We start from the raw sequence: 27,065 nt of genomic DNA on the forward strand, positions 1-27,065 counted from the left end.
GAATTGAGGGCCCCCGATCCGGGACCGGATCTAGTGGGGGGCAGACTTTCCCTCTTCGCCCAGGCTTGGGCAAGAGATGTTCAGGATCCCTGGGCGTTAGAGATCATATCTCAGGGATACCTTCTGGACTTCAAATCCTCTCCCCCAAGAGGGAGATTTCATCTGTCAAGGTTGTCAAAAAACCTAACAAAGAAGGAAGCGTTTCTACGCTGCGTACAAGATCTTTTATTAATGGGAGTGATCCATCCAGTTCCGCGGTTGGAACAAGGACAAGGGTTTTACTCAAATCTGTTTGTAGTTCCCAAAAAGAGGGAACCTTCAGGCCAATCTTGGATTTAAAGATCCTAAACAAATTCCTAAGAGTTCCATCGTTCAAGATGGAAACTATTCGAACAATTTTGCCCATGATCCAAGAGGGTCAGTACTTGACCACAGTGGATTTAAAGGATGCTTACCTTCACATACCGATTCACAGAAGTCATTACCGGTATCTAAGGTTTGCCTTTTTAGACAGGCATTACCAGTTTGTAGCTCTTCCATTCGGACTGGCTACGGCTCCAAGAATCTTCACAAAGGTTCTGGGCACTCTTCTGGCGGTACTAAGACCGCGAGGAATTTCAGTAGCTCCGTACTTAGACGACATACTGATACAAGCTTCAAGCTTTCAAACTGCCAAATCTCATACAGAGATAGTACTGGCATTTCTAAGGTCGCATGGATGGAAAGTGAACGAAGAGAAAAGTTCTCTCTTTCCACTCACAAGAGTTCCCTTCCTGGGGACTCGGATAGATTCTGTCAGGTAAATCTTCATTTCTACAGAATCTATCAGACAGAGGACAGGTTAACAAAACTTCAAAATGCATGCCGTGTCCTTCATTCCATTCAAGAGACCAGAAATTCTCTTCTATGGTGGCTTTATCGGCCACATCTGTCCAGGGGAATGCCATTCAGCAGGCCAGACTGGTCAATTGTAACAACAGACGCCAGCCTACTAGGTTGGGGCGCTGTCTGGAATTCTCTGAAGGCTCAGGGACTATGGAATCAGGAGGAGAGTCTTCTTCCAATAAACATTCTGGAATTGAGAGCAGTCCTCAATGCTCTTCTGGCTTGGCCCCAGTTAGCAACTCGGGGGTTCATCAGGTTCCAGTCGGACAACATCACGACTGTAGCTTATATCAACCATCAGGGAGGGACAAGAAGCTCCCTAGCAATGATGGAAGTATCGAAGATAATTCGCTGGGCAGAGTCTCACTCTTGCCACCTGTCTGCAATCCACATCCCGGGAGTGGAGAACTGGGAGGCGGATTTCTTAAGTCGTCAGACTTTTCATCCGGGGGAGTGGGAACTTCATCCAGAGGTCTTTGCCCAAATACTTCCACGTTGGGGCAAACCAGAGATAGATCTCATGGCGTCTCGACAGAACGCCAAGCTTCCGCGCTACGGGTCCAGATCCAGGGATCCGGGAGCGGTCCTGATAGATGCCTTGACAGCACCATGGACCTTCAGGATGACTTATGTGTTTCCACCTTTCCCGATGCTTCCTCGATTGATTGCCAGAATCAAACAGGAGAAAGCATCAGTGATTCTAATAGCGCCTGCATGGCCACGCAGGACTTGGTATACAGATCTGGTGGACATGTCATTCTGTCCACCTTGGTCGTTACCTCTGAAACAGGACCTTCTGATTCAGGGTCCTTTCAAACATCAAAATCTAACTTCTCTGAAGCTGACTGCTTGGAAATTGAACGCTTGATCTTATCAAAGCGTGGTTTTTCTGAGTCAGTTATTGATACCTTAATACAGGCTAGGAAGCCTGTCACCAGAAAGATTTACCATAAAATATGGCGTAAATACCTATATTGGTGCGAATCCAAAGGTTACTCTTGGAGTAAGGTTAGGATTCCTAGGATATTGTCTTTTCTACAAGAAGGTTTAGAAAAGGGGTTATCCGCTAGTTCCTTAAAGGGACAGATCTCAGCTCTGTCCATTCTGTTACACAAGCGTCTGTCAGAAGTTCCAGACGTTCAGGCTTTTTGTCAGGCTTTGGCCAGGATTAAACCTGTGTTTAAAGCTGTGGCTCCACCATGGAGTTTAAACCTTGTTCTTAACGTTTTACAGGGTGTTCCGTTTGAACCCCTTCATTCCATTGATATAAAGTTGTTATCTTGGAAAGTTCTATTTTTAATGGCTATTTCCTCGGCTCGAAGAGTCTCTGAGTTATCAGCCTTACATTGTGATTCTCCTTATTTGATTTTTCACTCGGATAAGGTAGTTCTGCGTACTAAGCCTGGGTTCTTACCTAAGGTAGTCACTAACAGGAATATCAATCAGGAGATTGTTGTTCCATCCTTGTGCCCAAATCCTTCTTCGAGGAAGGAACGTCTTTTGCACAATCTGGATGTAGTTCGTGCCCTTAAATTTTATTTACAGGCAACTAAAGATTTTCGACAAACGTCTTCCCTGTTTGTCGTTTACTCTGGTCAGAGGAGAGGTCAAAAAGCTTCTGCTACCTCTCTCTCTTTTTGGCTTCGTAGCATAATTCGTTTAGCTTATGAGACTGCTGGACAGCAGCCTCCTGAAAGAATTACAGCTCATTCCACTAGAGCTGTGGCTTCCACTTGGGCCTTTAAGAATGAGGCCTCTGTTGAACAGATTTGCAAGGCTGCAACTTGGTCTTCGCTTCATACTTTTTCCAAATTTTACAAATTTGACACTTTTGCTTCCTCGGAGGCTATTTTTGGGAGAAAGGTTCTTCAGGCAGTGGTTCCTTCTGTATAAAGAGCCTGCCTATCCCTCCCGTCATCCGTGTACTTTTGCTTTGGTATTGGTATCCCACAAGTAATGATGACCCGTGGACTGATCACACTACAGAAGAAAGGAATTTATCAGGTAAGCATAAATTATGTTTTTTACATTTCTGCAGTGTTTGCGTTTAGCTGTAATTTTCCTCTTACTGTACCCACACATATTATATACCGTTTTTCTCGTCATTAAATGGACTTTCTAAAGATACCATTATTTTCATCATATCTTATAATTTACTAAAAAAAAATAATGATAAAATGAGGAAAAAATGGAAAAAAACACACTTTTTCTAACTTTGACCCCCAAAATCTGTTACACATCTACAATCACCAAAAAACACCCATGCTAAATAGCTTATAAATTTTGTCCTGAGTTTAGAAATACCCAATGTTTACATGTTCTTTGCTTTTTTGCAATTTATGGGGCAATAAATACAAGTAGCACTTTGCTATTTCCAAACCACTTTTTTTCAAAATTAGCGCTAGTTTCTTTGGAACCCTGATATCTGTCAGGAATACCTGAATATCCCTTGACATGTATATATTTTGTTTTAGAAGACATTTTGGTATATTTCATGCCACCATTTCACCGCCAAATGCGATAAAAAAAAAAAGTTCACTTTTTCACAAATTTTGTCACAAACTTTAGGTTTCCCACTGAAATTATTTACAAACAGCTTCTGCAATTATGGCACAAATGGTTGTAAATGCTTCTCTGGGATCACCTTTTTTCAGAAATAGCAGACTTATATGGCTTTGACATTGCTTTTTGGTAATTAGAAGGCCGCTAAATGCCGCTGCGCACCACACATGTTTTATGCCCAGGAGTGAAGGGGTTAATTAGGGAGCTTGTATGGTTAATTTTAGCTGTAGTGTAGTAGACAACCCCAAGTATTGATCTAGGCCCATTTTGGTATATTTTATGCCACCATTTCACCGCCAAATGCGAGCAAATAAAAAAAAAAAAAACTTTACATTTTTCACAATTTTAGGTTTCTCACTGAAATTATTTACAAACTGCTTGTGCTATTATGGCAGAAATTGTTGTAAAAGCTTCTCTGGGATCCCCTTTGTTCAGAAATAGCAGACTTATATGGCTTTGGCGTTGCTTTTTGGTAATTAGAAGGCCGCTAAATGCTGCTGCGCACCACACGTGAATTATGCCCAGCAGTGAAGGGGTTAAATTAGGGAGCTTGCAGGGTTAATTTTAGAGATCAGCCTCCCACCTGACACATCCCACCCCCTGATCCCTCCCAAACAGCTCTCTTCCCTCCCCCACCCCACAATTGTTACCGCCATCTTAAGTACTGGCAGAAAGTCTGCCAGTACTAAATACGTTTTTTTTTTTTTTTTTTTTTAAATAAAAATTATAAAATATATTTTAGTTGTGATGGACCCCTGCCTTAGCACCAACCTCCCTGATCCTCCCTGATCCCCCCCCCCCCCCTCAGCTCTCTAACCCTCTCCCCTACCTAATTACCGCCATCTTGGGTACTGGCAGCTGTCTGCCAGTACCCAGTTTGGCCCCACAAACCAAACTGTTTTAATTTTATTTATAACTTTTATTTGTATGTTTAATTATTTCTGTAGTGTAGCAGCCCCCCCCCCCCCACAATACCCCCACCCCCTCCCAGATCCTTTTAAATGTAAAACAAAAACTTTTCATTGGTGTCAGTGTGGCTAATGCGCGCATGTGCGCGCGCATGTGCACATGCACACCCATGCACGCGCGCGCGCATCGTGCACACGCTCCCTCCTCCCACCAGACAAAGGCACCATCACTACCGGTGCAGAGAGGGCCACAGAGTGGCTCTCTCTGCATTGGAGGCTTGTAAAGGGGTATTGCAGGATGCCTCCATATCGAGGCATCACTGCAATACCCTCAGAGCTGCTGGAAGCGATTGTGATCACTTCCAGCACTCTGTTAGACAACTGACGTACCAGGTACGTCTATTGTCATTAACAGTTAGTTTTTGCATGACGTACCTGGTACGTCAGTTGTCATTAAGGGGTTAAACCTCAATAAAAGAAAATGAATATAAAACAAATCTGCTTTTGGCTTATTTCAGTTATCGACATCGCCGAACTGAACAGGAAGAAGATGAGGAGCTCTTGACAGAAAGTTCCAAGGCAACTAATATTTGTACAAGATTTGAAGACTCCCCTTCTTGTAAGTTTATTTCTGTTTGATTGTAGCATATAAAGGTCAAGAAAATGTTCATGTTATAAGATTTTTCATACCGATTAATGACTCATTGATTAGTTTTCTTTCTAATGACATGGTGAATCCACGGAATCATCAATTACTGTTAAAGGGACACTGAACCTAATATTTTTCTTTCGTGATTCAGATAGAGCATGCAACTTTCTAATTTACTCTTATTAAATTGTCTTCATTCTCTTCTTATCTTTATTTGAAATGCAAGAATGTAAGTTTAGATGTCGGCCCATTTTTGGTGATCAACCTGGGTTCTTCTTGCTGATTGAATTAATTTAACCGACCAATAAACAAGTGCTGTCCATAGTTCTGAACCTAAAATAGTTGATGCCATTTTCAAATAAAATTAGCAAGATAACAAGAAATTGATAATAGGAGTAAATTAGAAAGTTGCTTAAAATTGCATGCTCTATCTGATTCCCGAAAGAAAAAAAATGGGTTCAGTGTCCCTTTAAGAATATCACTCCTGGCCAGCAGGAGGCAAAGAGCACCACAGCAAAGCTGATATATAGCACTTCCTACCCACAATCCCCCAGTCATTCTTTGCCTGCGTTGCAAGGAGGTACATTTTCAGTGTCTTAAAAGAAGTTTACTTCAATCAAGATTTTTATTATTTTAAAGCAGAGAAGGTTTGCTCTGACTTTCCTTGGTTTTAGCCGTATCCCACGTAAGTCGCTCCAGTAGGGCAGTGGTGGCTTTTAAGCAGTTGGGAACTTGTGAGGTACAATCATCACTGTGTTTTCTCAACAGATTTGCTGCCCTATTCAGAAGACCTGAGTAAGTTTACTCAGATCTTTCTTTCTCCACAGGTCCATGTGAGTAGTGGCATCCTCTCAAACCGGGTGAGCTGTCCTCCTGCCGGACAGCTAGATGTACAGGTAAGTGCCTTTTTGTATTCTGGGGCTAGGATGTTGGCACTGATTGGGTTAAGGATCCTAAGGTAATCTGCATTTAACTATAGGACACATTATCCTTTAAGAGGATTATTTTGGCAGTAAGCAGGCACTTTGTCATGTGAGGGAGACTTAGGTTAATCGTTCTTAAACTCTTGAATTATCTCTCTATTGGGGGCTTCATTGTTCTAAAATGTTTAAGCATACTCATACGCTAATCCTCTTATTCAGAGTGATTGAGGTTTTATTTGGAGATCGCTTTTTCTTTTACAAGATATGACGAGTCCACGGATTTCATCCTTAGGGATTACGCCTCCTGGTCAGCAGGAGGAGGCAAAGGGCACCACAGCAGAGCTGTATATATAGCTCCGCCCTTCCCTCCCACTCCAGTCATTCTCTTTGTCTGTGTTAGTGATAGGAAGAGGTAAAGTGAGGTGTTAGTTTAGATTCTTCAATCAAGAGTTTGTTTTTAAATGGTGCCAGTGAGTACTATTTTTCTCAGGGTAGAGCATCAGGTGTTTCAACAATGGGAACTGAGGAGATTCTACATTCTCGCTTCACTCCCCATGCTGGTGCTGCCCTGCTGATGGTCTTATCAGATATTACATAAGGCCCTATTTGTCCCCACAGATCTACAGGAGATGATGACAAGAGACCTCTTCTTCGCGTGGGACAGGTTCATTAGGTGATCAGCACTGCGGTATGCACAGTCTTTTTGTTTCTGGGGAGACAGTGTAGCTCAGAACAGACTGGACGTTAGTTGCTGCAACACAAAAGGGGTAATCAACTTCTTGCAAGAAGTTTTATTTACCTAGCTGTTTCCTCTCTTATACTATCTGTGTATAGCAGTGGGTTGGTGTACTTATGTGACCCGATTTCATGAAGGGGGCAGAAACGGTGGCAGACTGTTTGACGCTGGGGACTGTTTGGGACAAAGATCCTATGGATAAAAAGGTTCTTACTCCGTTAATTGCATTTATTTAATGTGGCAACAGTTTCTTGAGGGGACACATTGATTTCTATGCAAGTCGGGTCTACCCGACATTGATTTTTCCCATGCGGTGTTTTTCTATGGGGTTTTTCTTATACCGCCCACGAAGGGTGGGGCTTACGTTCGCGCGCTTAGCCGCGCACTTGCTATTCCGGCTTCCGACAGTCACGGAGGGGTATTTCGAAGCTCCTGTGTTTCCTAGGTCCGCTTGGTTTCAGTTGTTCAAGATCGCAAGCGGACTTAGGCAGCGGTTCACGGAGGGCCTCTTTTGTTAGTTGTGAGTTAGGCGCCACAGCGGAGCTGTGGTTTGGTGCAGGGGTTAATTTTAGTCATAACACAAAAAGGACTATTATAACCTAACGATTGTGAATAGGTTTTGTTATAACAACTTCCTATTTCTATTTGTTGCACGTTTGCAGTAAAATTTGTATCTTTTTAAATTTTAAAGGCACAGTACATATATTGTTTCATTTTATATCTGACACAACCAATATTGCTCTTTGTTTTTCTTTTTATCATGGCTGACCTACTGGAACATACTTGTTCTATGTGCTTAGCTGCCAATGTAGAACCCCCTCTTACATTTTGTCCCTCCTGTACTGAGGGCCTTACAGTTTAAAGATCACATTTTCTTTAAGACTAGCATATCTAAGGATGCTTCTCAGCTTGATTAGACTCGGGGTATGCCGCAACTTTCTCCCCAAGCGTCACAGCCTTTAACACCCGCTCAAGCGCCATCAACTGCGTTCACCTCATTTACTCTACAGGATATGGCGGCAGTTATGTCATCTACTCTTACAGAAGTTTTGTCTAAGTTACCAGTGTTGCAAGGCAAACGTAGTAGAAGAGAGGACCAGGTGGTCCAGGCGACATCTGACTCTTTGATGGCTATCTCTGATGTACACTCCAAGGGCTCTGAAGTGGGAGGTAGGGAGACTCTATCTGAAGGGGTATTGTCTGATTCAGGAAGTACATTGCCCCAGACAGATTCTGACTTAATGTCCTTCAGATTTAAGCTTGAACACCTCCGTCTGTTGCGGGAGGTTTTGCTGACTCTGGATGACTGTGACTCTATTGTGGTACCACCAGAGAAATTGTGTAAGATGGACAAATATTTAGAGGTCCCTTCTTATTCTGATGTTTTTCTGATTCCTAAGCGAATTTCGGAAATTATTACATGGGAAAGACCAGGTGTTCCGTTTTAGCTGACACCGTTCGGGATTCTTGGCAAACGGTCCCTAAGGTGGAGGGAGCTATATCTACCCTGGTTAAGCGTACGACTATCCCTATTGAGGACAGTTGTGCTTTCAAGGACCCTATGGACAAAAAGTTGGAGGGTCTTCTAAAAAAGCTATTTATTCATCAAGGGTTTCTATTGCAGCCGACGGCCTGCATTGTACCAGTCACAACGGCGGCCGCCTTTTGGTTTGATGCCTTAGGAAGAGTCCACTTAAGACAGACTTCTTTAGAGGAAATACTAGATAGAATAAAGGCCCTTAAGCTGGCGAGTTCTTTTGTTACGGATGCCGCTTTCCAGATCGCCAAATTGGCGGCTAAGAATGCAGGATTTGCTATTTTAGCAGAGCCTTATGGTTAAAATCTTGGTCTGCGAATGTGTCCTCTAAATCCAAGCTTTTGGCTATTCCTTTCAAGGGTAAGACCCTATTTGGGCCTGACTGGAAAGAGATCATTTCTGACATTACGGGAGGTAGGGATCACCTCCTACCTCGGGATAAAACATCTAAGCAGAGGGGCAGACAGAGTAATTTTAGTTCCTTTCGAAATTTCAAGGGAGTCCCCTCTTCAGCTAAAAGGGAATGCAATCAAATAAAAAAAAAAAAAAAAAAAAAAAAACGTTCACTTTTTCACAAACTTTAGGTTTCTCACTGAAATGATTTACAAACGGCTTGTGCAATTATGGCACAAATGGTTGTAAATGCTTCTCTGGGATCCCCTTTGTTCAGAAATAGCAGACATATATGGCTTTAGCGTTGCTTTTTGGTAATTAGAAGGCCGCTAAATGCCACTGCGCACCACACGTGTATTATGCCCAGCGGTGAAGGGATTAATTATGTAGCTTGTAGAGATCATGTAGGGTTAATTTTTGCTTTAGTCTAGAGATCAACCTCCCACCTGACACATCCCACCCGCTGATCCCTCCCAAACAGCTATCTTCCCTCCCCGCCATCTTAAGTACTGGCAGAGAGTCTGCCAGTACTAAAATAAAAGGCTTGTTTTTTTTTTTTTTTTTAAATCTATTCAGCTGTGGTGGGACAGCTCTCTAACCCTCCGCCTGCCACCTATTTGCCGCCATCTTGGCTACTGGCAGCTGTACGCAGTTTGCCCCCCAATTTTATTTTTTATATATAAGATTTTTTTTTTCTGTAGTGTAGCTGCACCCCTCAATACTCCCCTCCCAGATCCTTTGATCTTTATTTTCCCCTCTCCCTCCTCTCTCCCTCCTTCCCATTCAAATACATTGGTGGCAGTGGTTGCTGCGCGTGCGTGGCCCAGCAGCCCCCCCCCCCCCCCCCCCCCCCCCCCCCCCCCTGCATGCCTCTGGCACTCGGCGTGCACATTGCACATACAGGACCAGGATGCCGGGTAGTGATGTAGTGTTAAAGAGAGGATGACGATTCAACCTCTAGAGGTGCGCTATGTGTCGAGCAATCCGGGTCCCAAACTGTAGACAAAAAAACGCAGGCTGCTCTCTCAAAAAATCCGGAAACAACCAAGAGACTCCTAGGGTAGGAACAAAGAGGCGCCAATAGGGTGATATCGTTTAAACACACTCAATAGCATACCACAATTGAGCTACTCACAAATGGAACGGCACTATTGGGTGCCAGAAACAGCAGACCGGGACCTATTCGTCGCCCGGCAGACAACCACTCAGCTAGACTCTCCGGGAGGTCACGTGGGGCCCTTCCACCAATCCGATGAAGAATCGCATCCACACCTTCGTCCAGACGACTGAACAGCCAATCCACGGTCAGCTTTGACAAACACCTTTCTCTACTCTGTGAGCACTTGGCAGGGACAAAGCGGCAATTCACGCTAACAGCCAAATTCCACCGGAGACAGGGTGAAATGGATAGGAAAAAGGACTCCAACGGGGTATAATTAAAACTATTTATTAAAAGTTTTAAAAGAAACAAGCAAAGCGTTTCTCGGCTACACAGAGCCGTTTCATCAGGCTATAGTAATGTTGTACACACCTGCTGTATAAATACCCCTCTGGACCAATCCAAGTGCAGTTTTTTTTTTTGACACTCCCCTATTACTCACGATCTCGTATCTCTAATATACATCATAAGTGTCTATTGGTTGGTGTTAATTATTGACAATTTCCAAAACACAAATACAATAACCATTGTAGTTCAACGCACAATTATCTATAATAAGCCCATTTTCTACGGTGCACTAGCTGTTAGGGCTGCAAGACTCTACCATCCTAAAATTGATAAAAAATACAAACATCATTCTAATACATGTTAGATGGACCGTACATAGAAATATTGTAATTTACACTTTTCCAAATTATTATTCTGATACATATTAAGTGGACTGTATATAGAAATATTGTAATTTATAAATTTCCAATATTGAAAAACACATTTATCTTACCATAGATAATGTTAAAAACCCAATAAAATTATTGTACATAAAAAAAACTTTCAAACAATATATCATAATAATAAATTATATTTATACAGTTGATCTCATAGTCTCATATAACAGTATTGATAACAACCTGATCACCTCTCCTACTCACAGGCTCTCATCATCAATTTTATACTACTAAGACAAAAGTTTTTTGGTTCCAATAATCACACTGTTTAAAATTATTATTGAATTGATTAATGAAAAGCAGCCAAATCAATGTTCATATTGAGACCTACTGGATATAGCGTCTGAAGTCTGTATATCCAGAAGGTCTCTCTCTGTCTAAGTCTAAAAAATCGATTATAAAGATCTGATTTGGGGATGTGTTCTATGGGAGTAATCTTGAAACAATTTAAATCCCCATTATGTTTCTGGTGACAATGTCTGGGTACACTGTGTGATTTAAAATTATTTTTAATATTTCTATGGTGTTCTGACCATCTGACACTAAGGTGCGTCCTATATATTGACACCCACAAAAACAGGAGAGTAGGTATATGACATAATCTGATGCACAAGTCATCCTACTTCTAATTGGATACATTTTATTTGTAGTGTTGGATTGGAAAGAACTACTATGTGTAATATAGTCACACATCTTACATTTTTTATTTTTACATTTAAAACTGCCCTTTCTTGCTTTTGTGTGTATATTATAAGTATTTTTGTTTGTATTCATATTGTTATTTAAATTTGTTTGAACCAACCTACTTTTATCAAGACTTCTTTTATTTTTCACTATTTTGCTAGGTGCTAATAGACTTTTTAAGTTCTGTGCCTTTTTAAACACAATAGTGGGCTTATTTTCTATCACACTTCCAAGTATTGGATCTTTCATGAGAATATTCCAATGTCTATAGATAATCTGTTTGATAGTCTCATGATTAGTTATATTCGGTTATAAACATTGCACCACTATTTTTTTGTATTTATTATTGGTTTTATTGGGTTGAAAATATAAGTCTCTATTGTCCTTCCTAGCCCTTTCAAATCCATTGTTAATAATCTGTTGGGGATATTTTTTCTCTTTGAATCTCTCTTTTAGGATCTGTCCTTGTATCTCATAATCAGATAGTCTGCTGCAATTCCTACGGACCCTTTTGAATTGCCCATTGGGCACATTTTTCTTCCATGGGTAGTAGTGACTGCTTGTAAAATCAAGGTAACTATTGCAGTCTACCCCTTTGAAATGTGTACTAGAGATAATCTTATCTTCAAATGTCAGATTTAGGTCAAGAAAGACCACAGTCTTAGTATCTAACACTAGTAAATTTTAAGCCCCTTTCATTTCTATTCAAATGTTCCACAAATTCCTCTGCTGATGAAATGTTACCTCTCCACACGAGGATTAGATCATCTATATAACGGCCATAGAATACCAGGTTCGCCCCATACATGGAGTCATGTATGTAACATTGTTCAATGTGGGTGTCAATATATAGGACGCACCTGTAGGCGCCTTAGTGTCAGATGCTCAGAACACCATAGAAATATTAAAAATAATTTTAAATCACAGTGTACCCAGACATTGTCACCAGAAACATAATGGGGATTTAAAATGTTTCAAGATTACTCCCATAGCACACATCCCCAAATCGGATCTTTATAATCGATTTTTTAGACTTGGACAGAGAGAGACCTTCTGGATATACAGACTTAAGACGCTATATCCAGTAGGTCTCAATATGAACATTGATTTGGCTGCTTTTCATTAATCAATTCAATAATAACTTCAATAAACAGTGTGATTATTGGAACCAAAAAAATCTTTTGTCTTAGTAGTATAAAATTGATGATGAGAGCCTGTGAGTAGGAGAGGTGATCAGGTTGTTCTCATAGTCTCATATAACAGTATTGATATCAACTGTATAAATATCATTTATTATTATGATATATTGTTTTAAATATTTTTTTTTATGTTCAATAATTTTATTGGGTTTTTAACATTATCTATGGTAAGATAAATGTGTTTCTTCTGTTATGTGTGATCAGTCCACGGGTCATCATTACTTCTGGGATATAACTCCTCCCCAACAGGAAATGCAAGAGGATTCACCCAGCAGAGCTGCATATAGCTCCTCCCCTCTACGTCAGTCCCAGTCATTCTCTTGCACCCAACGACTAGATAGGATGTGTGAGAGGACTATGGTGATTATACTTAGTTTTTATGACTTCAATCAAAAGTTTGTTATTTTAAAATAGCACCGGAGCGTGTTATTACTTCTCTGGCAGAGTTTGAGGAAGAATCTGTCAGAGTTTTTTTACTATGATTTTAACCGGAGTAGTTAAGATCATATTGCTGTTCTCGGCCATCTGAGGGAGGTAAAGGCTTCAGATCAGGGGACAGCGGGCAGAGGAATCTGCATTGAGGTATGTAGCAGTTTTTATTTTCTGAATGGAATTGATGAGAAAATCCTGCCATACCGTTAAAATGACATGTATGTATACACTTCAGTATTCTGGGGATGGTATTTCACCGGAACTACTCTGTTAAAGGTCACTAATCCTTTTTAATAACTATTTATCATGTTAAACGTTTTTGCTGGAATGTAGAATCGTTTACATTGCTGAGGTACTGTGTGAATAAATATTTGGGCATTATTTTCCACTTGGCAGTTTTTTTTGCTTTATTTGTGACAGTTTCGTTTCTCTTCACTGCTGTGTGGGAGAGGGAGGGGCCGTTTTGGCGCTCTTTGCTACGCATCAAAAAATACCAGTCAGTTACTTTTATTTTTCCTGCATGATCCGGTTCATCTCTGATAGATCTCAGGGGTCTTCAAACTTCTTTGAAGGGAGGTAAATTCTCTCAGCAGAGCTGTGAGAATTCTTATAGTGACTGTGAATAAAAACGTTGCTTTGTATTTTTTATGTCAAATTTAATTATTGTTATTTTACTAATGGGAACAAACCTTTGCTAAAAGTTTTGTTGTTTTAAAGTTTGATGCTATAACTGTTTTTCAGTTCACTATTTCAACTGTCATTTAATCGTTAGTACCTCTTTGAGGCACAGTACGTTTTTTGCTAAAAAAGATTATAACCAAGTTGTAAGTTTTTTGCTAGTGTGTTAAACATGTCTGACTCAGAGGAAGATATCTGTGTCATTTGTTCCAATGCCAAGGTGGAGCCCAATAGAAATTTATGTACTAACTGTATTGATGCTACTTTAAATAAAAGTCAATCTGTACAATGTGAACAAATTTCACCAAACAGCGAGGGGAGAGTTATGCCGACTAACTCGCCTCACGCGGCAGTACCTGCATCTCCCGCCCGGGAGGTGCGTGATATTTTGGCGCCTAGTACATCTGGGCGGCCATTACAGATAACATTACAAGATATGGCTACTGTTATGACTGAAGTTTTGTCTAAATTACCAGAACTAAGAGGCAAGCGTGATCACTCTGGGGTGAGAACAGAGTGCGCTGACAATGCTAGGGCCATGTCTGATACTGCGTCACAGCTCGCAGAGCATGAGGACGGAGAGCTTCATTCTGTGGGTGACGGTTCTGATCCAAACAGATTGGACTCAGATATTTCAAATTTTAAATTTAAATTGGAGAACCTCCGTGTATTACTAGGGGAGGTCTTAGCAGCTCTCAACGATTGTAACACCGTTGCAATACCAGAGAAACTGTGTAGGTTGGATAAATACTTTGCGGTACCGGCGAGTACTGACGTTTTTCCTATACCTAAGAGACTAACTGAAATTGTTACTAAGGAGTGGGATAGACCCGGTGTGCCGTTCTCACCCCCTCCAATATTTAGAAAGATGTTTCCAATAGACGCCACCACTCGGGACTTATGGCAAACGGTCCCCAAGGTGGAGGGAGCAGTTTCTACTTTAGCTAAGCGTACCACTATCCCGGTGGAGGATAGCTGTGCTTTCTCAGATCCAATGGATAAAAAATTAGAGGGTTACCTTAAGAAAATGTTTGTTCAACAAGGTTTTATATTACAACCCCTTGCATGTATCGCGCCGATTACGGCTGCGGCAGCATTTTGGATTGAGTCGCTTGAAGAGAACCTTAGTTCATCTACGCTAGACGACATTACGGACAGGCTTAGAGTCCTTAAACTAGCTAATTCCTTCATTTCGGAGGCCGTAGTACATTTAACCAAACTTACGGCTAAGAACTCAGGATTCGCCATACAGGCACGTAGGGCGCTGTGGCTAAAATCCTGGTCAGCTGATGTTACTTCTAAGTCCAAATTACTTAATATACCTTTCAAGGGGCAGTCTTTATTTGGGCCCGGTTTGAAAGAGATTATCGCTGACATTACAGGAGGTAAGGGCCACGCCCTACCTCAAGACAAAGCCAAAGCTAAGGCTAGACAGTCTAATTTTCGTCCCTTTCGGAACTTTAAAACAGGAGCAGCATCAACCTCCACTGCACCAAAACAGGAAGGAGCTGTTGCTCGTTACAGGCAAGGCTGGAAGCCTAACCAGTCCTGGAACAAGAGCAAGCAGGCCAGGAAACCTGCTGCTGCCCCAAAGACAGCATGAACCGAGAGCCCCCGATCCGGGACCGGATCTAGTGGGGGGCAGACTCTCTCTCTTCGCCCAGGCCTGGGCAAGAGATGTTCAGGATCCCTGGGCTCTAGAGATCATATCGCAGGGATACCTTCTAGACTTCAAATTATCTCCCCCAAGAGGGAGATTTCATCTGTCAAGGTTGTCAACAAACCAGATAAAGAAAGAAGCGTTTCTACGCTGCGTACAAGATCTGTTATTAATGGGAGTGATCCATCCGGTTCCGCGGTCGGAACAAGGACAAGGGTTCTACTCAAACCTGTTTGTGGTTCCCAAAAAAGAGGGAACTTTCAGGCCAATCTTTTAAAGACTCTAAACAAATTCCTAAGAGTTCCATCGTTCAAAATGGAAACTATTCGGACAATCTTACCCATGATCCAAGAGGGTCAGTACATGACCACAGTGGATTTAAAGGATGCTTACCTTCACATACCGATCCACAAAGATCATCACCGGTATCTAAGGTTTGCCTTCTTAGACAGGCACTACCAGTTTGTAGCTCTTCCATTCGGATTGGCTACGGCTCCAAGAATCTTCACAAAGGTTCTGGGTGCCCTTCTAGCGGTACTAAGACCGCGAGGGATTTCGGTAGCTCCGTACCTAGACGACATTCTAATTCAAGCTTCAAGCTTTCAAACTGCCAAGTCTCATACAGAGTTAGTTCTGGCATTTCTAAGGTCGCATGGATGGAAAGTGAACGAAAAGAAGAGTTCTCTCTTTCCTCTCACAAGAGTTCCATTCTTGGGGACTCTTATAGATTCTGTAGAAATGAAGATTTACCTGACAGAAGACAGGTTAACAAAGCTTCAAAATGCATGCCGCGTCCTTCATTCCATTCAACACCCGTCAGTATCTCAATGCATGGAGGTGATCGGCTTAATGGTAGCGGCAATGGACATAGTACCTTTTGCACGCCTACACCTCAGACCGCTGCAATTATGCATGCTAAGTCAGTGGAATGGGGATTACTCAGATTTGTCCCCTACTCTGAATCTGAATCAAGAGACCAGAAATTCTCTTCTATGGTGGCTTTATCGGCCACACCTGTCCAGGGGGATGCCATTCAGCAGGCCAGACTGGACAATTGTAACAACAGACGCCAGCCTACTAGGTTGGGGCGCTGTCTGGAATTCTCTGAAGGCTCAGGGACTATGGAATCAGGAGGAGAGTCTCCTTCCAATAAACATTCTGGAATTGAGAGCAGTTCTCAATGCCCTTCTGGCTTGGCCCCAGTTAACAACTCGGGGGTTCATCAGGTTTCAGTCGGACAACATCACGACTGTAGCTTACATCAACCATCAGGGAGGGACAAGAAGCTCCCTAGCAATGATGGAAGTATCAAAGATAATTCGCTGGGCAGAGTCTCACTCTTGCCACCTGTCAGCAATCCACATCCCGGGAGTGGAGAACTGGGAGGCGGATTTCTTGAGTCGCCAGACTTTTCATCCGGGGGAGTGGGAACTTCATCCGGAGGTCTTTGCCCAAATACTTCGACGTTGGGGCAAACCAGAGATAGATCTCATGGCGTCTCGCCAGAACGCCAAACTTCCTCGCTACGGGTCCAGATCCAGGGATCCGGGAGCAGTTCTGATAGATGCTTTGACAGCACCTTGGAACTTCAGGATGGCTTATGTGTTTCCACCCTTCCCGCTGCTTCCTCGATTGATTGCCAAAATCAAACAGGAGAGAGCATCAGTAATTCTAATAGCACCTGCATGGCCACGCAGGACTTGGTATGCAGATCTAGTGGACATGTCATCCTGTCCGCCTTGGTCTCTACCTCTAAGACAGGACCTTCTGATACAGGGTCCATTCAAACATCAAAATCTAACTTCTCTGAAGCTGACTGCTTGGAAATTGAACGCTTGATTTTATCAAAACGTGGTTTTTCTGAGTCGGTTATTGATACCCTAATTCAGGCTAGGAAGCCTGTTACCAGAAGGATTTACCATAAAATATGGCGGAAATACCTATACTGGTGCGAATCCAAAGGTTACTCCTGGAGTAAGGTTAGGATCGCTAGGATACTGTCTTTTCTACAAGAAGGTTTAGAAAAGGGTTTATCAGCTAGTTCATTAAAGGGACAGATTTCAGCTCTGTCCATCTTGTTACACAGACGTCTGTCAGAAAATCCAGACGTCCAGTCCTTTTGTCAGGCTTTAGCTAGGATCAAGCCTGTGTTTAAAGCTGTTGCTCCACCATGGAGTTTAAACTTAGTTCTTAACGTTTTACAGGGTGTTCCGTTTGAACCCCTTCATTCCATTGATATAAAAATGTTATCTTGGAAAGTTCTGTTTTTAATGGCTATTTCCTCGGCTCGAAGAGTCTCTGAGTTATCAGCCTTACATTGTGATTCCCCTTATCTGATTTTTCACTCAGACAAGGTAGTTCTGCGTACTAAACCTGGGTTCTTACCTAAGGTAGTCACTAACAGGAACATCAATCAAGAGATTGTTGTCCCATCCTTGTGTCCAAATCCTTCTTCAAAGAAGGAACGTCTTTTACACAATCTGGATGTAGTTCGTGCCCTCAAGTTCTACTTGCAGGCAACTAAAGATTTTCGTCAAACTTCTTCCTTGTTTGTCGTTTACTCTGGACAGAGGAGAGGTCAAAAAGCTTCTGCTACCTCTCTCTCTTTTTGGCTTCGTAGCATAATACGTTTAGCCTATGAGACTGCTGGACAGCAGCCTCCTGAAAGAATTACAGCTCACTCCACTAGAGCTGTGGCTTCCACTTGGGCCTTTAAGAATGAGGCCTCTGTTGAACAGATTTGCAAGGCTGCAACTTGGTCTTCACTTCATACTTTTTCCAAATTTTACAAATTTGACACTTTTGCTTCTTCGGAGGCTATTTTTGGGAGAAAGGTTCTTCAGGCAGTGGTTCCTTCTGTATAATGAGCCTGCCTTTCCCTCCCGTCATCCGTGTACTTTTGCTTTGGTATTGGTATCCCAGAATTAATGATGACCCGTGGACTGATCACACATAACAGAATAAAACATAATTTATGCTTACCTGATAAATTCCTTTCTTCTGTTGTGTGATCAGTCCACGGCCCGCCCTGTTTTTAAGGCAGGTAAATATCTTTTAAATTATACTCCAGTCACCACTTCACCCTTGGTTACTCCTTTCTCGTTGATTCTTGGTCGAATGACTGGGACTGACGTAGAGGGGAGGAGCTATATGCAGCTCTGCTGGGTGAATCCTCTTGCATTTCCTGTTGGGGAGGAGTTATATCCCAGAAGTAATGATGACCCGTGGACTGATCACACAACAGAAGAAAGGAATTTATCAGGTAAGCATAAATTATGTTTTTTCAATATTGGAAATTTATAAATTACAATATTTCTATATACAGTCCACTTAATATGTATCAGAATAATTATTTGGAAATGTGTAAATTACAATATTTCTATGTACGGTCCATCTAACATGTATTAGAATGATAATGTTTGTATTTTTTTTATCAATTTTAGGATGGTAGAGTCTTGCAGCCCTAACAGCTAGTGCACCGTAGAAAATGGGCTTATAGATAATTGTGCGTTGAACTACAATGGTTATTGTATTTGTGTTTTGGAAATTGTCAATAATTAACACCAACCATATAGACACTTATGATGTATATTAGAGATAAGAGGATCGTGAGTAGGGGAGTGTAAAAAAAAAACTGCACTTGGATTGGTCCAGAGGGGTATTTATACAGCAGGTGTGTACAACATTACTATAGCCTGATGAAACGGCTCTGTGTAGCCGAGAAACGCTTTGCTTGTTTCTTTTAAAACTTAATAAATAGTTTTAATTATACCCCGTTGGAGTCCTTTTTCCTATCCATTTTACCGTGTCTCCGGTGGAATTTGGCTGTTACCGTGAATTGCCGCTTTGTCCCTGCCAAGTGCTCACGGAGTACGGTATTATCGCTGGGGAGAAAGGTGTGTGTCAAAGCTGACCGTGGATTGGCTGTTCGGTTGTCTGGACGAAGGTGTGCGATTCTTCATCGGATTGGTGGAAGGGCCCCACGTGACCTCCCGGAGAGTCTAGCTGAGTGGTTGTCTGCCGGGCGACGAATAGGTCCCTGTCTGCTGTTTCTGGCACCCCATAGTGCCGTTCCGTTTGTGAGTAGCTCAATTGTTGTATGCTATTATTGAGTGTGTTTAAACGATATCACCCTATTGGCGCCTCTTTGTTCCTACCCTAGGAGTCTCTTGAGTGATGTAGTCTCCCTGCTAAGTCTCCCACCCACCAACGATCGGCACTATTGCTACTGGTGCAGAGAGGGCCACAGAGTGACTCTCTGCATCGGTGTGTAAAAATATGGAATTGCAGGCATCACTGCAACACCATAAAAGCGTCTGGTAGCGATCGGAATTGCTTACACCGATTGAAACCCCAGAGGACGTGCCAGGAACGTCCTTGGTCACAAAGGGTATTTTTTTGTAGGACATTTCTGGCACGTCCTTGGTCGCGAAGGGTTTAAACGAAATAGAGATGGGAGGGATTTTAAGCTCTTTTATGGGTTCTTGACCTCCTAGTGGTGGGAAATATTTCCCATTTGTTATGGAGCCCTATGAACCATTTCAGAAACAAAAAATTGAGGTAAGCATTAGTTTTGTTTGTTCATACTGCTTTGTCTTTACAGATGTGAAAAGTGGTAAACTGAGAGATTATCAAGTCAGAGGACTTAACTGGTTAATTTCTCTGTACGAGAATGGCATCAATGGTATCCTGGCTGATGAAATGGTATGTAACCTGCATTTTTTTTTTTTTTTTTTCTTCCACTTCATTTTTTTTTTTTTTAACATGTTAAATATTTTATCTGTTAGAAATCTGTTTAACATTCCTTTATCTTGCATAATACTCCAATGAAGCCTGTGAAATAGAAAACTAAATTGTTATAATCTTTAAAGGTTGTCAAATGTCTTTTAGATCGACTTTAATATACTGATCTGTGTTTAAAACACTTGATTAAATGTGTTTTTAATAGGGTCTTGGTAAGACGCTGCAAACAATTAGTCTTCTGGGATATATGAAACACTATAGAAGTATTCCTGGCCCTCACATGGTGTTGGTTCCAAAGTCTACCTTGCACAACTGGATGGCTGAATTTAAGAGATGGGTACCTAGCCTGTGTGCAGTTTGTCTCATAGGTGATAAGGATCAGAGAGTAAGTACCTTGACTTTTATATATTTTGAGGCAATTTTAATTTTGATATAACTAGGGATGCACCGATAGCATTTTTTTACGATAGAGTACTTTCTTTTACAAGATATGACGAGTCCACGGATTTCATCCTTATGGGATATCGCCTCCTGGTCAGCAGGAGGATGCAAAGAGCACCACAGCAGAGCTGTATATATAGCTCCTCCCTTCCCTCCCACCCCAGTCATTCTCTTTGCCTGTGTTAGTGATAGGAAGAGGTAAAGTGAGGTGTTTAGATTCTTCAATCAAGAGTTTATTATTTTTAAATGGAACCAGTGTGTGCTATTTTTCTCAGGGCTAAAGCTGCAGGCTTTTCAGCAATGGAGACTGGGGAGATTTTCATTCTTTCTGCGACTCCCATACCGTTTGCTGGGAATGGGTTATAAGTTTGCACAGGGATAAATTGTGTGCATGGGTCTACCCTTTTTATTCAATAAACTAACCTGTACTATATAGTGGCAGAAGTTTTATATGAGGCCTAATGAGTATTAGCCGGCCGATACACATGGCTTGACGCTAGGAGATTGTGGCTGATAACTGTTAATAAGCTAATGGCAGGACAGGGTTGCGTTTTCTGCTCGAGGGGGCACATTGGTGGTCACGGTACACTCTAAATTGTGTGGAGGTATTTTGATTACCGTCATGTTTATTCCCATGCGGTCTCTATTTTCCGTAGTTAGTTTCCTCCCAAAATGGGCGGGGCTTAGCGTTTTGCGAGCTTGGGGCGCAGTTGATATCTTGATTCTGTCGATGCGGCAGCATGTCTAGAGGCTCCGGTGTGGCCTAAGTCAGCTTGTGTTTGTGATCTCACAAGCAGTCTTAGACACGCCGTTCACGGAGTACTGTTGAGTGACTTGTGGGGACAGGTAGGCGCCGCAGCAGAGCTGTGGCGAGGTGCAAGTGATTAACAGTGCAATAGTCTTAGGGACACAATTTGAGTGTACACTTATTGGGGTTATCTACTGAAAGTCCTATAGTGATTGCCTGTTATTGCATTGTTTATTGCGAAGCAGTAAAAACTATACAGTTTAATTTTTAAAGACACTGTACACGTTTTTTTTTCAGCAAATTTTCTCAAAGTTCTTGCTTTTTATTTGTTAATTACAGTACCACGACCAATATTGCTATTGCTTGTTTTTTGTCATGGCTGACCTTCAGGAAAGTACATGTTCTGTGTTTAGATGCCAATGTGGAACCCCCTATTCCTTTTTGTCCCTCATGTACTGAGAGGGCTTTACAGTGTAAAGAACAAATTTTCTTTAATGCAAGTATATCTAAGGATGTTTCTCAGACTGATGAGACTCAGGGTATGCCGCAACTTTCTCCCCAGGCGTCACAGCCTTTAATGCCCGCTCAGGTCACGCCGCGTTCTTCAACTGCGTCCGCTTCATTCACCCTGCAAGATATGGCTGCAGTTATGTCATCCACTCTTTCAGAAGTTTTATCTAAGTTGCCAGCTTTACAAGGGAAACGCAGTAGGACAGAGGCCCATGTGGTCCCTGCGACTTCTGATGCTCTGATGGCAATCTCCGATGTACCCTCCGATGTACCCTCCCAGGGCTCTGAATTGGGGGTAGGGAGGCCCTTCAGGTTTAAGCTTGAACACATCCGCCTTTTGCTACGTGAGTTTTTGGTGACTCTGGACGACTGTGACTCTATTGTGGTCCCACCAGAGAAATTGAGTAAGATGGGCAGATACTTAGAGGTTCCTTCTTATTCTGATGTTTTTCCGGTTCCTAAGAGAATTTTGGAAATTATTGCAAGGGAATGGGAAAGACCGGGTATCCTGTTCTCCCCTTCCCCTATTTTTATTTTGAAAAAGTTTTTATTAAATTTTTCTTAATCTTTTTTTTTTTTTTTTCCTCTTTAACAATTCCATAAGAAAATAAAACATTACATAATGTAAATTGGCATGTACAGTCAATCATAATAAAGCATTTAAAATGGTTTCCATATTGCCCTTCCCCTATTTTTAAGAAAATGTTACCCTATAGCTGACACCGTTCGGGATTTTTGGCAGACGGTCCCTAAGGTGGAGGGAGCTATCTCTACTCTGGCTAAGCGTAAGACTATCCCTATCGAGGACAGTTGTGCTTTCAAAGACCCCATGGATAAGAAGTTGGAGGGTCTTCTCAAAAAGCTCTGTTCATCAAGGGTTCTTATTACAACAGGCGGCCTGCATTGTAACAGTCACGACTGCGGCTGCTTTTTGGTTTGACGCTCTAGAAGAGTCTCTTAGGACTGAGACTTCTTTACAGGAAATACAGGATAGAATTAAGGCCCTTAAGCTGGCTAATTCTTTTATTACGGATGCTTCCTTTGAGATCACCAAACTGGCGGCTAAGAGTTCGGGATTCTCCATCTTAGCACGAAGAGCCTTATGGTTAAAATCTTGGTCTGCGGATGTGTCCTCTAAATCCAAGCTTTTGGCTATTCCTTTCAAGGGAAAGACCCTATTCGGGCCTGACCTGAAAGAAATAATTTCTGACATTACGGGAGGGAAGGGTCACCTCCTCCCTCAAGATAAAACATCTAAGCAAAGGGGACGACAGAGTAATTTTCGTTCCTTTCGAAATTTCAAGGGAGTCCCCTCTTCCAATAAATCGGAAGGGAATTATTCACAAGCCAAGCCCACCTGGAGACCCAACCAGGCTTGGAACATGGGTAAGCAACCCCAGATGCCCGCTGCTGCTACCAAGACAGCATGAAGGGGTGGCCCCCGATCCGGGACCGGATCTAGTAGGGGCAGACTTTCTTTCTTTGTCCAGGCTTGGATAAGACGTTCTGGATCCCTGGACACTAGAAATCGGGCTCAAGGGTATCAGTTGGAGTTCAAAAATTCCTTCCCCAGAGGAAGGTTTCTTCTTTCACGATTGTAGACCAGATAAAGAGAGAGGCGCTCTTACGTTGTGTAAAAGACCTCTCCTCCATGGGAGTAATTTGTCCGTTCCAATACAGGGGCAGGGGTTTTACTCAAATCTTTGTAGTTCCCAAAAAAGAGGGAACGTTCCGACCCATTTTAGATCTCAAGAGTCTAAACAAGTTTCTCAGACTTCGATCCTTCAAGATGGAAACTATTCGGACCATTCTTCCATTGATCCAGGAGGGTCAATATATGACTGCCGTGGATTTAAAGGATGCATACCTTCATATTCCTATCCACAGAGATCACAAGTTCCTGAGGTTTGCCTTTCTGGACAAACAGAAATTTATCAGGTAAGCATAAATTTTTGTTTTTGTTCAGCAAGGGCATTATATGTCCACAATAGACTTACAGGATGCATATCTTTTTTTTATTCTGATTCATCCAGATCACTATCAGTTTCTGAGATTCTCTTTTCTAGACAAGCATTACCAATTTGTCGCTCTTCCTTTTGGCCTAGCAACCGCTCCAAGAATCTTTTCAAAGGTTCTCGGTGCCCTACTCTCTTATCAGAGAACGGTCTATTGCGTTGTTTCCTTATTTGTACGATATCTTGGTACTAGCTCAGTCTTTACATTCTGCAGAATCTCACACGAATCATTCTTTTTTTTTTTTTGTTGTTTCTTCAAAGAATGGTTGGAGGATCAATTTACCAAAAAGTTCTTTGATTCCTCAGACAAGGGTCGTCTCTAGGTTTCCAGATAGATTCAGTGTCCCTGACTCTGTCTCTAATAGACGAGAGACGATTAAAATTGGTTTCAGCTTGTTGGAACCTTCAGTCTCGATCATTCCCTTCAGTAGCTATGTGCATGGAAGTTTTAGGTCTCATGACTGCAGCATCGGACACAATCCCCTTTCCTCGTTTTCACATGAGACCTCTACAGCTTTGTATGCTGAACCAATGGTGCAGGGATTATACAAGGATATCACAATTAATATCCTTAAATCTCAATGTTCGAGACTCTCTGACTTGGTGGTTAGATCACCATCGTATAGTTCAAGGGGCCTCTTTTTTGTTCATCCAACCTGGACTGTGATTACAACAGATGAAAGTCTTTCAGGTTGGGGAGCTGTCTTGGGATCTCTGACAGTACAAGGGGTTTGGAAATTTCAAGAGGCGAGATTACTAATCAATATTTTGGAATTCTGTGCTATTTTCAGGGCTCTTCGGGTTTGGCCTCTGTTGAAGAGAGAACCGTTCATTTGTTTTCAGACATACAATTTCACAACTGTGGCCCCAAGCTATGAAACACGTGTCTCAGATACTTGCTTGGGCGGAATCCAGCTCCTGCCTAATTTCTGCGGTTCATATCCCAGGTATAGACAATTAGGAAGCGGATTATCTCAGCTGTCAGACTTTGTGTCCGGGGAGTGGTCGCTCCATCCAGATGTGTATTCTCAGATTGTTCAGATGTGGGGTCTTGCAGAAATAGATCTGATGGCTTCCCATCTAAACAAGAAACTACCCAGGTACCTGTACAGGGATCGTCATGCGAAAGCGGTGGATGCGTTAACAGTTCCTTGGTGTTTCCAACCTGCTTATATTTTCCCGCCTCTAGTTCTTCTTCCAAGAGTGATCTCCAAAATCATCATGGAACAATAGTTTGTTTTGCTGGTAGCTCCAGCATGGCCTCACAGGCTTTGGTATGCAGATCTTGTTTGGATGTCCAGTTGCCAACCCTGGCCACTTGCATTATGGCCAGGCCTTCTGTCTCAAGGTCCATTTTTCCATCAGGCTCTCAAATCATTAATTTTTAAGGTATGGAAATTGAATGTCTAGTGCTTAGTCATAGAGGTTTCTCTGGCTCAGTGATTAATACTGTTACAGGCTCGTAAATCTGTTTCTAGGAAGATTATCGAGTTTGGAAGACTTATATTTCATGGTGTTCTCATAAATTCTCCTGGCATTCTTTTAGTTAATTTCTAGAATTTTACAGTTTCTTCAGGATGGTTTGGAAAAGGGTTTGTCTGCATGCTCCTTAAATGGTCAAATCTCTGCTCTTTCTGTTTTATTTCACAGAAAGATTGTGAATCTTCCTGATATTCACTGTTTTGTACAGGCTTTGGTCCGTGGCAAGCCTGTCATTAAATTAATCTCTCCTCCCTTGGAGTTTTAATTTTGCTTTTGAAGGCTTTACAGGCTCCTCCCTTTTGAGCCTAAGCATTCTTTGGACATTGAACTACTTTCATGGACAGTGTTGTTCATTTTGGCTCTCCTCTGCTAGAAGAGTTTCTGAATTATCTGCTCTTTTTTGTGAATCTCCTTTTCTGATTTTCCATCAGGATAAGGCGATGTTGCGGACTTCATTTAAATTCTTACCTAAGGTTGTTAATTCTAACATTAATAGAGAAATTGTTGTCCCTTCTTTATGTCCTAATCCTAAGAATTCTTCGGAGAGATCCTTGCACTAAAGATTCCAGGAAGACTATTTGTTATCTTTTCTGGTTCTAGGAAAGGTCAGAAGGCTTCTGCCATTTCCTTGGCGTCTTGGTTAATGCTTTTGATTCATCAGGTTATTTGAAGTTGGGTCAGGCCCTGCCTCAGAGAATTAGCTCATTCTACTAGATTAGTCTCCACTTTGTGGGCTTTTAAGAATAAAGCTTCAGTTGATCAGATTTGCAAAGCAGCAACTTGGTCTTCTTTGCATACATTTACAAAATTTTACACTTTTGATGTATTTGCCTCTCGGAACCAGTTTTTGGTAGAAAAGTTCTTCAGGCAGCTGTTTCAGTTTGATTCCTCTGCTTATGTTTTAAGTTTTTTTTCCCTTTCATTTATGAGAAAAAGGAAATTTATTCTTACCTGATAAATTGTGTTTCTTTTAAGATACGATGAGTCCACGGATTTCATCCTTGTGGGATATCGCCTGGTCAGCAGAAGGAGGCAACGAGCACCACAGCAGAGCTGTATATATATAGCTCCTCCCACTCCAGTCATTTGACCGAAGTTAGGAAGAGAAAGGAAAAACCAAGGTGCAGGGGTGACTGAAGTTTAACAAAAAGAAAATGATCCGTAATTCGTTCAGGAGGCTGCTGTCCAGCAGTCTCATATGCAAAACGGATGATACTCTTCAGCCAAAATGAAAGAGAGGTAGCCGTAGTCTTCTGACCCCTACGCTTCCCAGAAAACACAACAAACAGGGACGACGATTGACGAAAATCCTTAGTTGCCTGAAAGTAAAACTTCAAAGCACGGACCACGTCCAAATTATGTAACAACCGCTCCTTCTTAGGAGGATTGGGACACAAGGAAGGAACAACAATTTCCTGAATAATATTTTTATTAGAAACAACCTTAGGAAGAAAACCAGGTTTGGTACGTAAAACCACCTTATCCGAATGAAAAATAAGATGTATCACATTGTAATGCCGAAAGCTCAGATACTCTGCGAACAGAAGTAATAGCAACCAAAAATAAAACTTTCCAAGATAACTTAATATCTATGGATTGCATAGGTTCAAATGGAACCCCTTGAAGAACGTTAAGAACTAAATACAAACTCCAACTTCTTATCCATAGGGTCCTTAAAAGCACAACTATCTTCAATAGGGATAGTAGTCCGTTTGGCCAGGGTAGAGATGCTCCCTCTACCTTGGGAACAGTCGGCCAAGAATCCCTAATAGCGTCGGCTATAGGGTACATTTTCTTAAAAATAGGCGAAGGGGAGAATGGAATACCTGGCCTCTCCCATTCTTTAGCAAGGATCTCTGAAGTTCTCTTAGGAACTGGAAAAACATCAGAGGAAGAAGGAACTTCCAAATATGTGTCCAACTTACTCAATTTTTCTGGAGGGACCACTATTAAGTCACAATCCATCCAGAGTAACCAACACCTCCCTCAGTAATAG

At 41.9% G+C, this 27,065-nt stretch overlaps 1 protein-coding gene across 1 annotated transcript in view; it reads left to right on the plus strand.

The window, feature by feature from the left end:
* Nucleotides 1-27,065, plus strand: part of SMARCA5 (SWI/SNF related, matrix associated, actin dependent regulator of chromatin, subfamily a, member 5) — a gene marked incomplete in the record, with an annotated part of 249,902 nt that overhangs the window by 23,251 nt on the left and 199,586 nt on the right. The window contains 3 exon segments of the mRNA XM_053700211.1: nt 4,874-4,974; nt 19,734-19,834; nt 20,079-20,258. Coding sequence (XP_053556186.1) covers nt 4,874-4,974; nt 19,734-19,834; nt 20,079-20,258 — 382 coding nt within the window.

The sequence above is a fragment of the Bombina bombina genome, chromosome 2, assembly GCF_027579735.1.
Source record: "Bombina bombina isolate aBomBom1 chromosome 2, aBomBom1.pri, whole genome shotgun sequence".
NCBI lineage: Eukaryota > Metazoa > Chordata > Amphibia > Anura > Bombinatoridae > Bombina > Bombina bombina.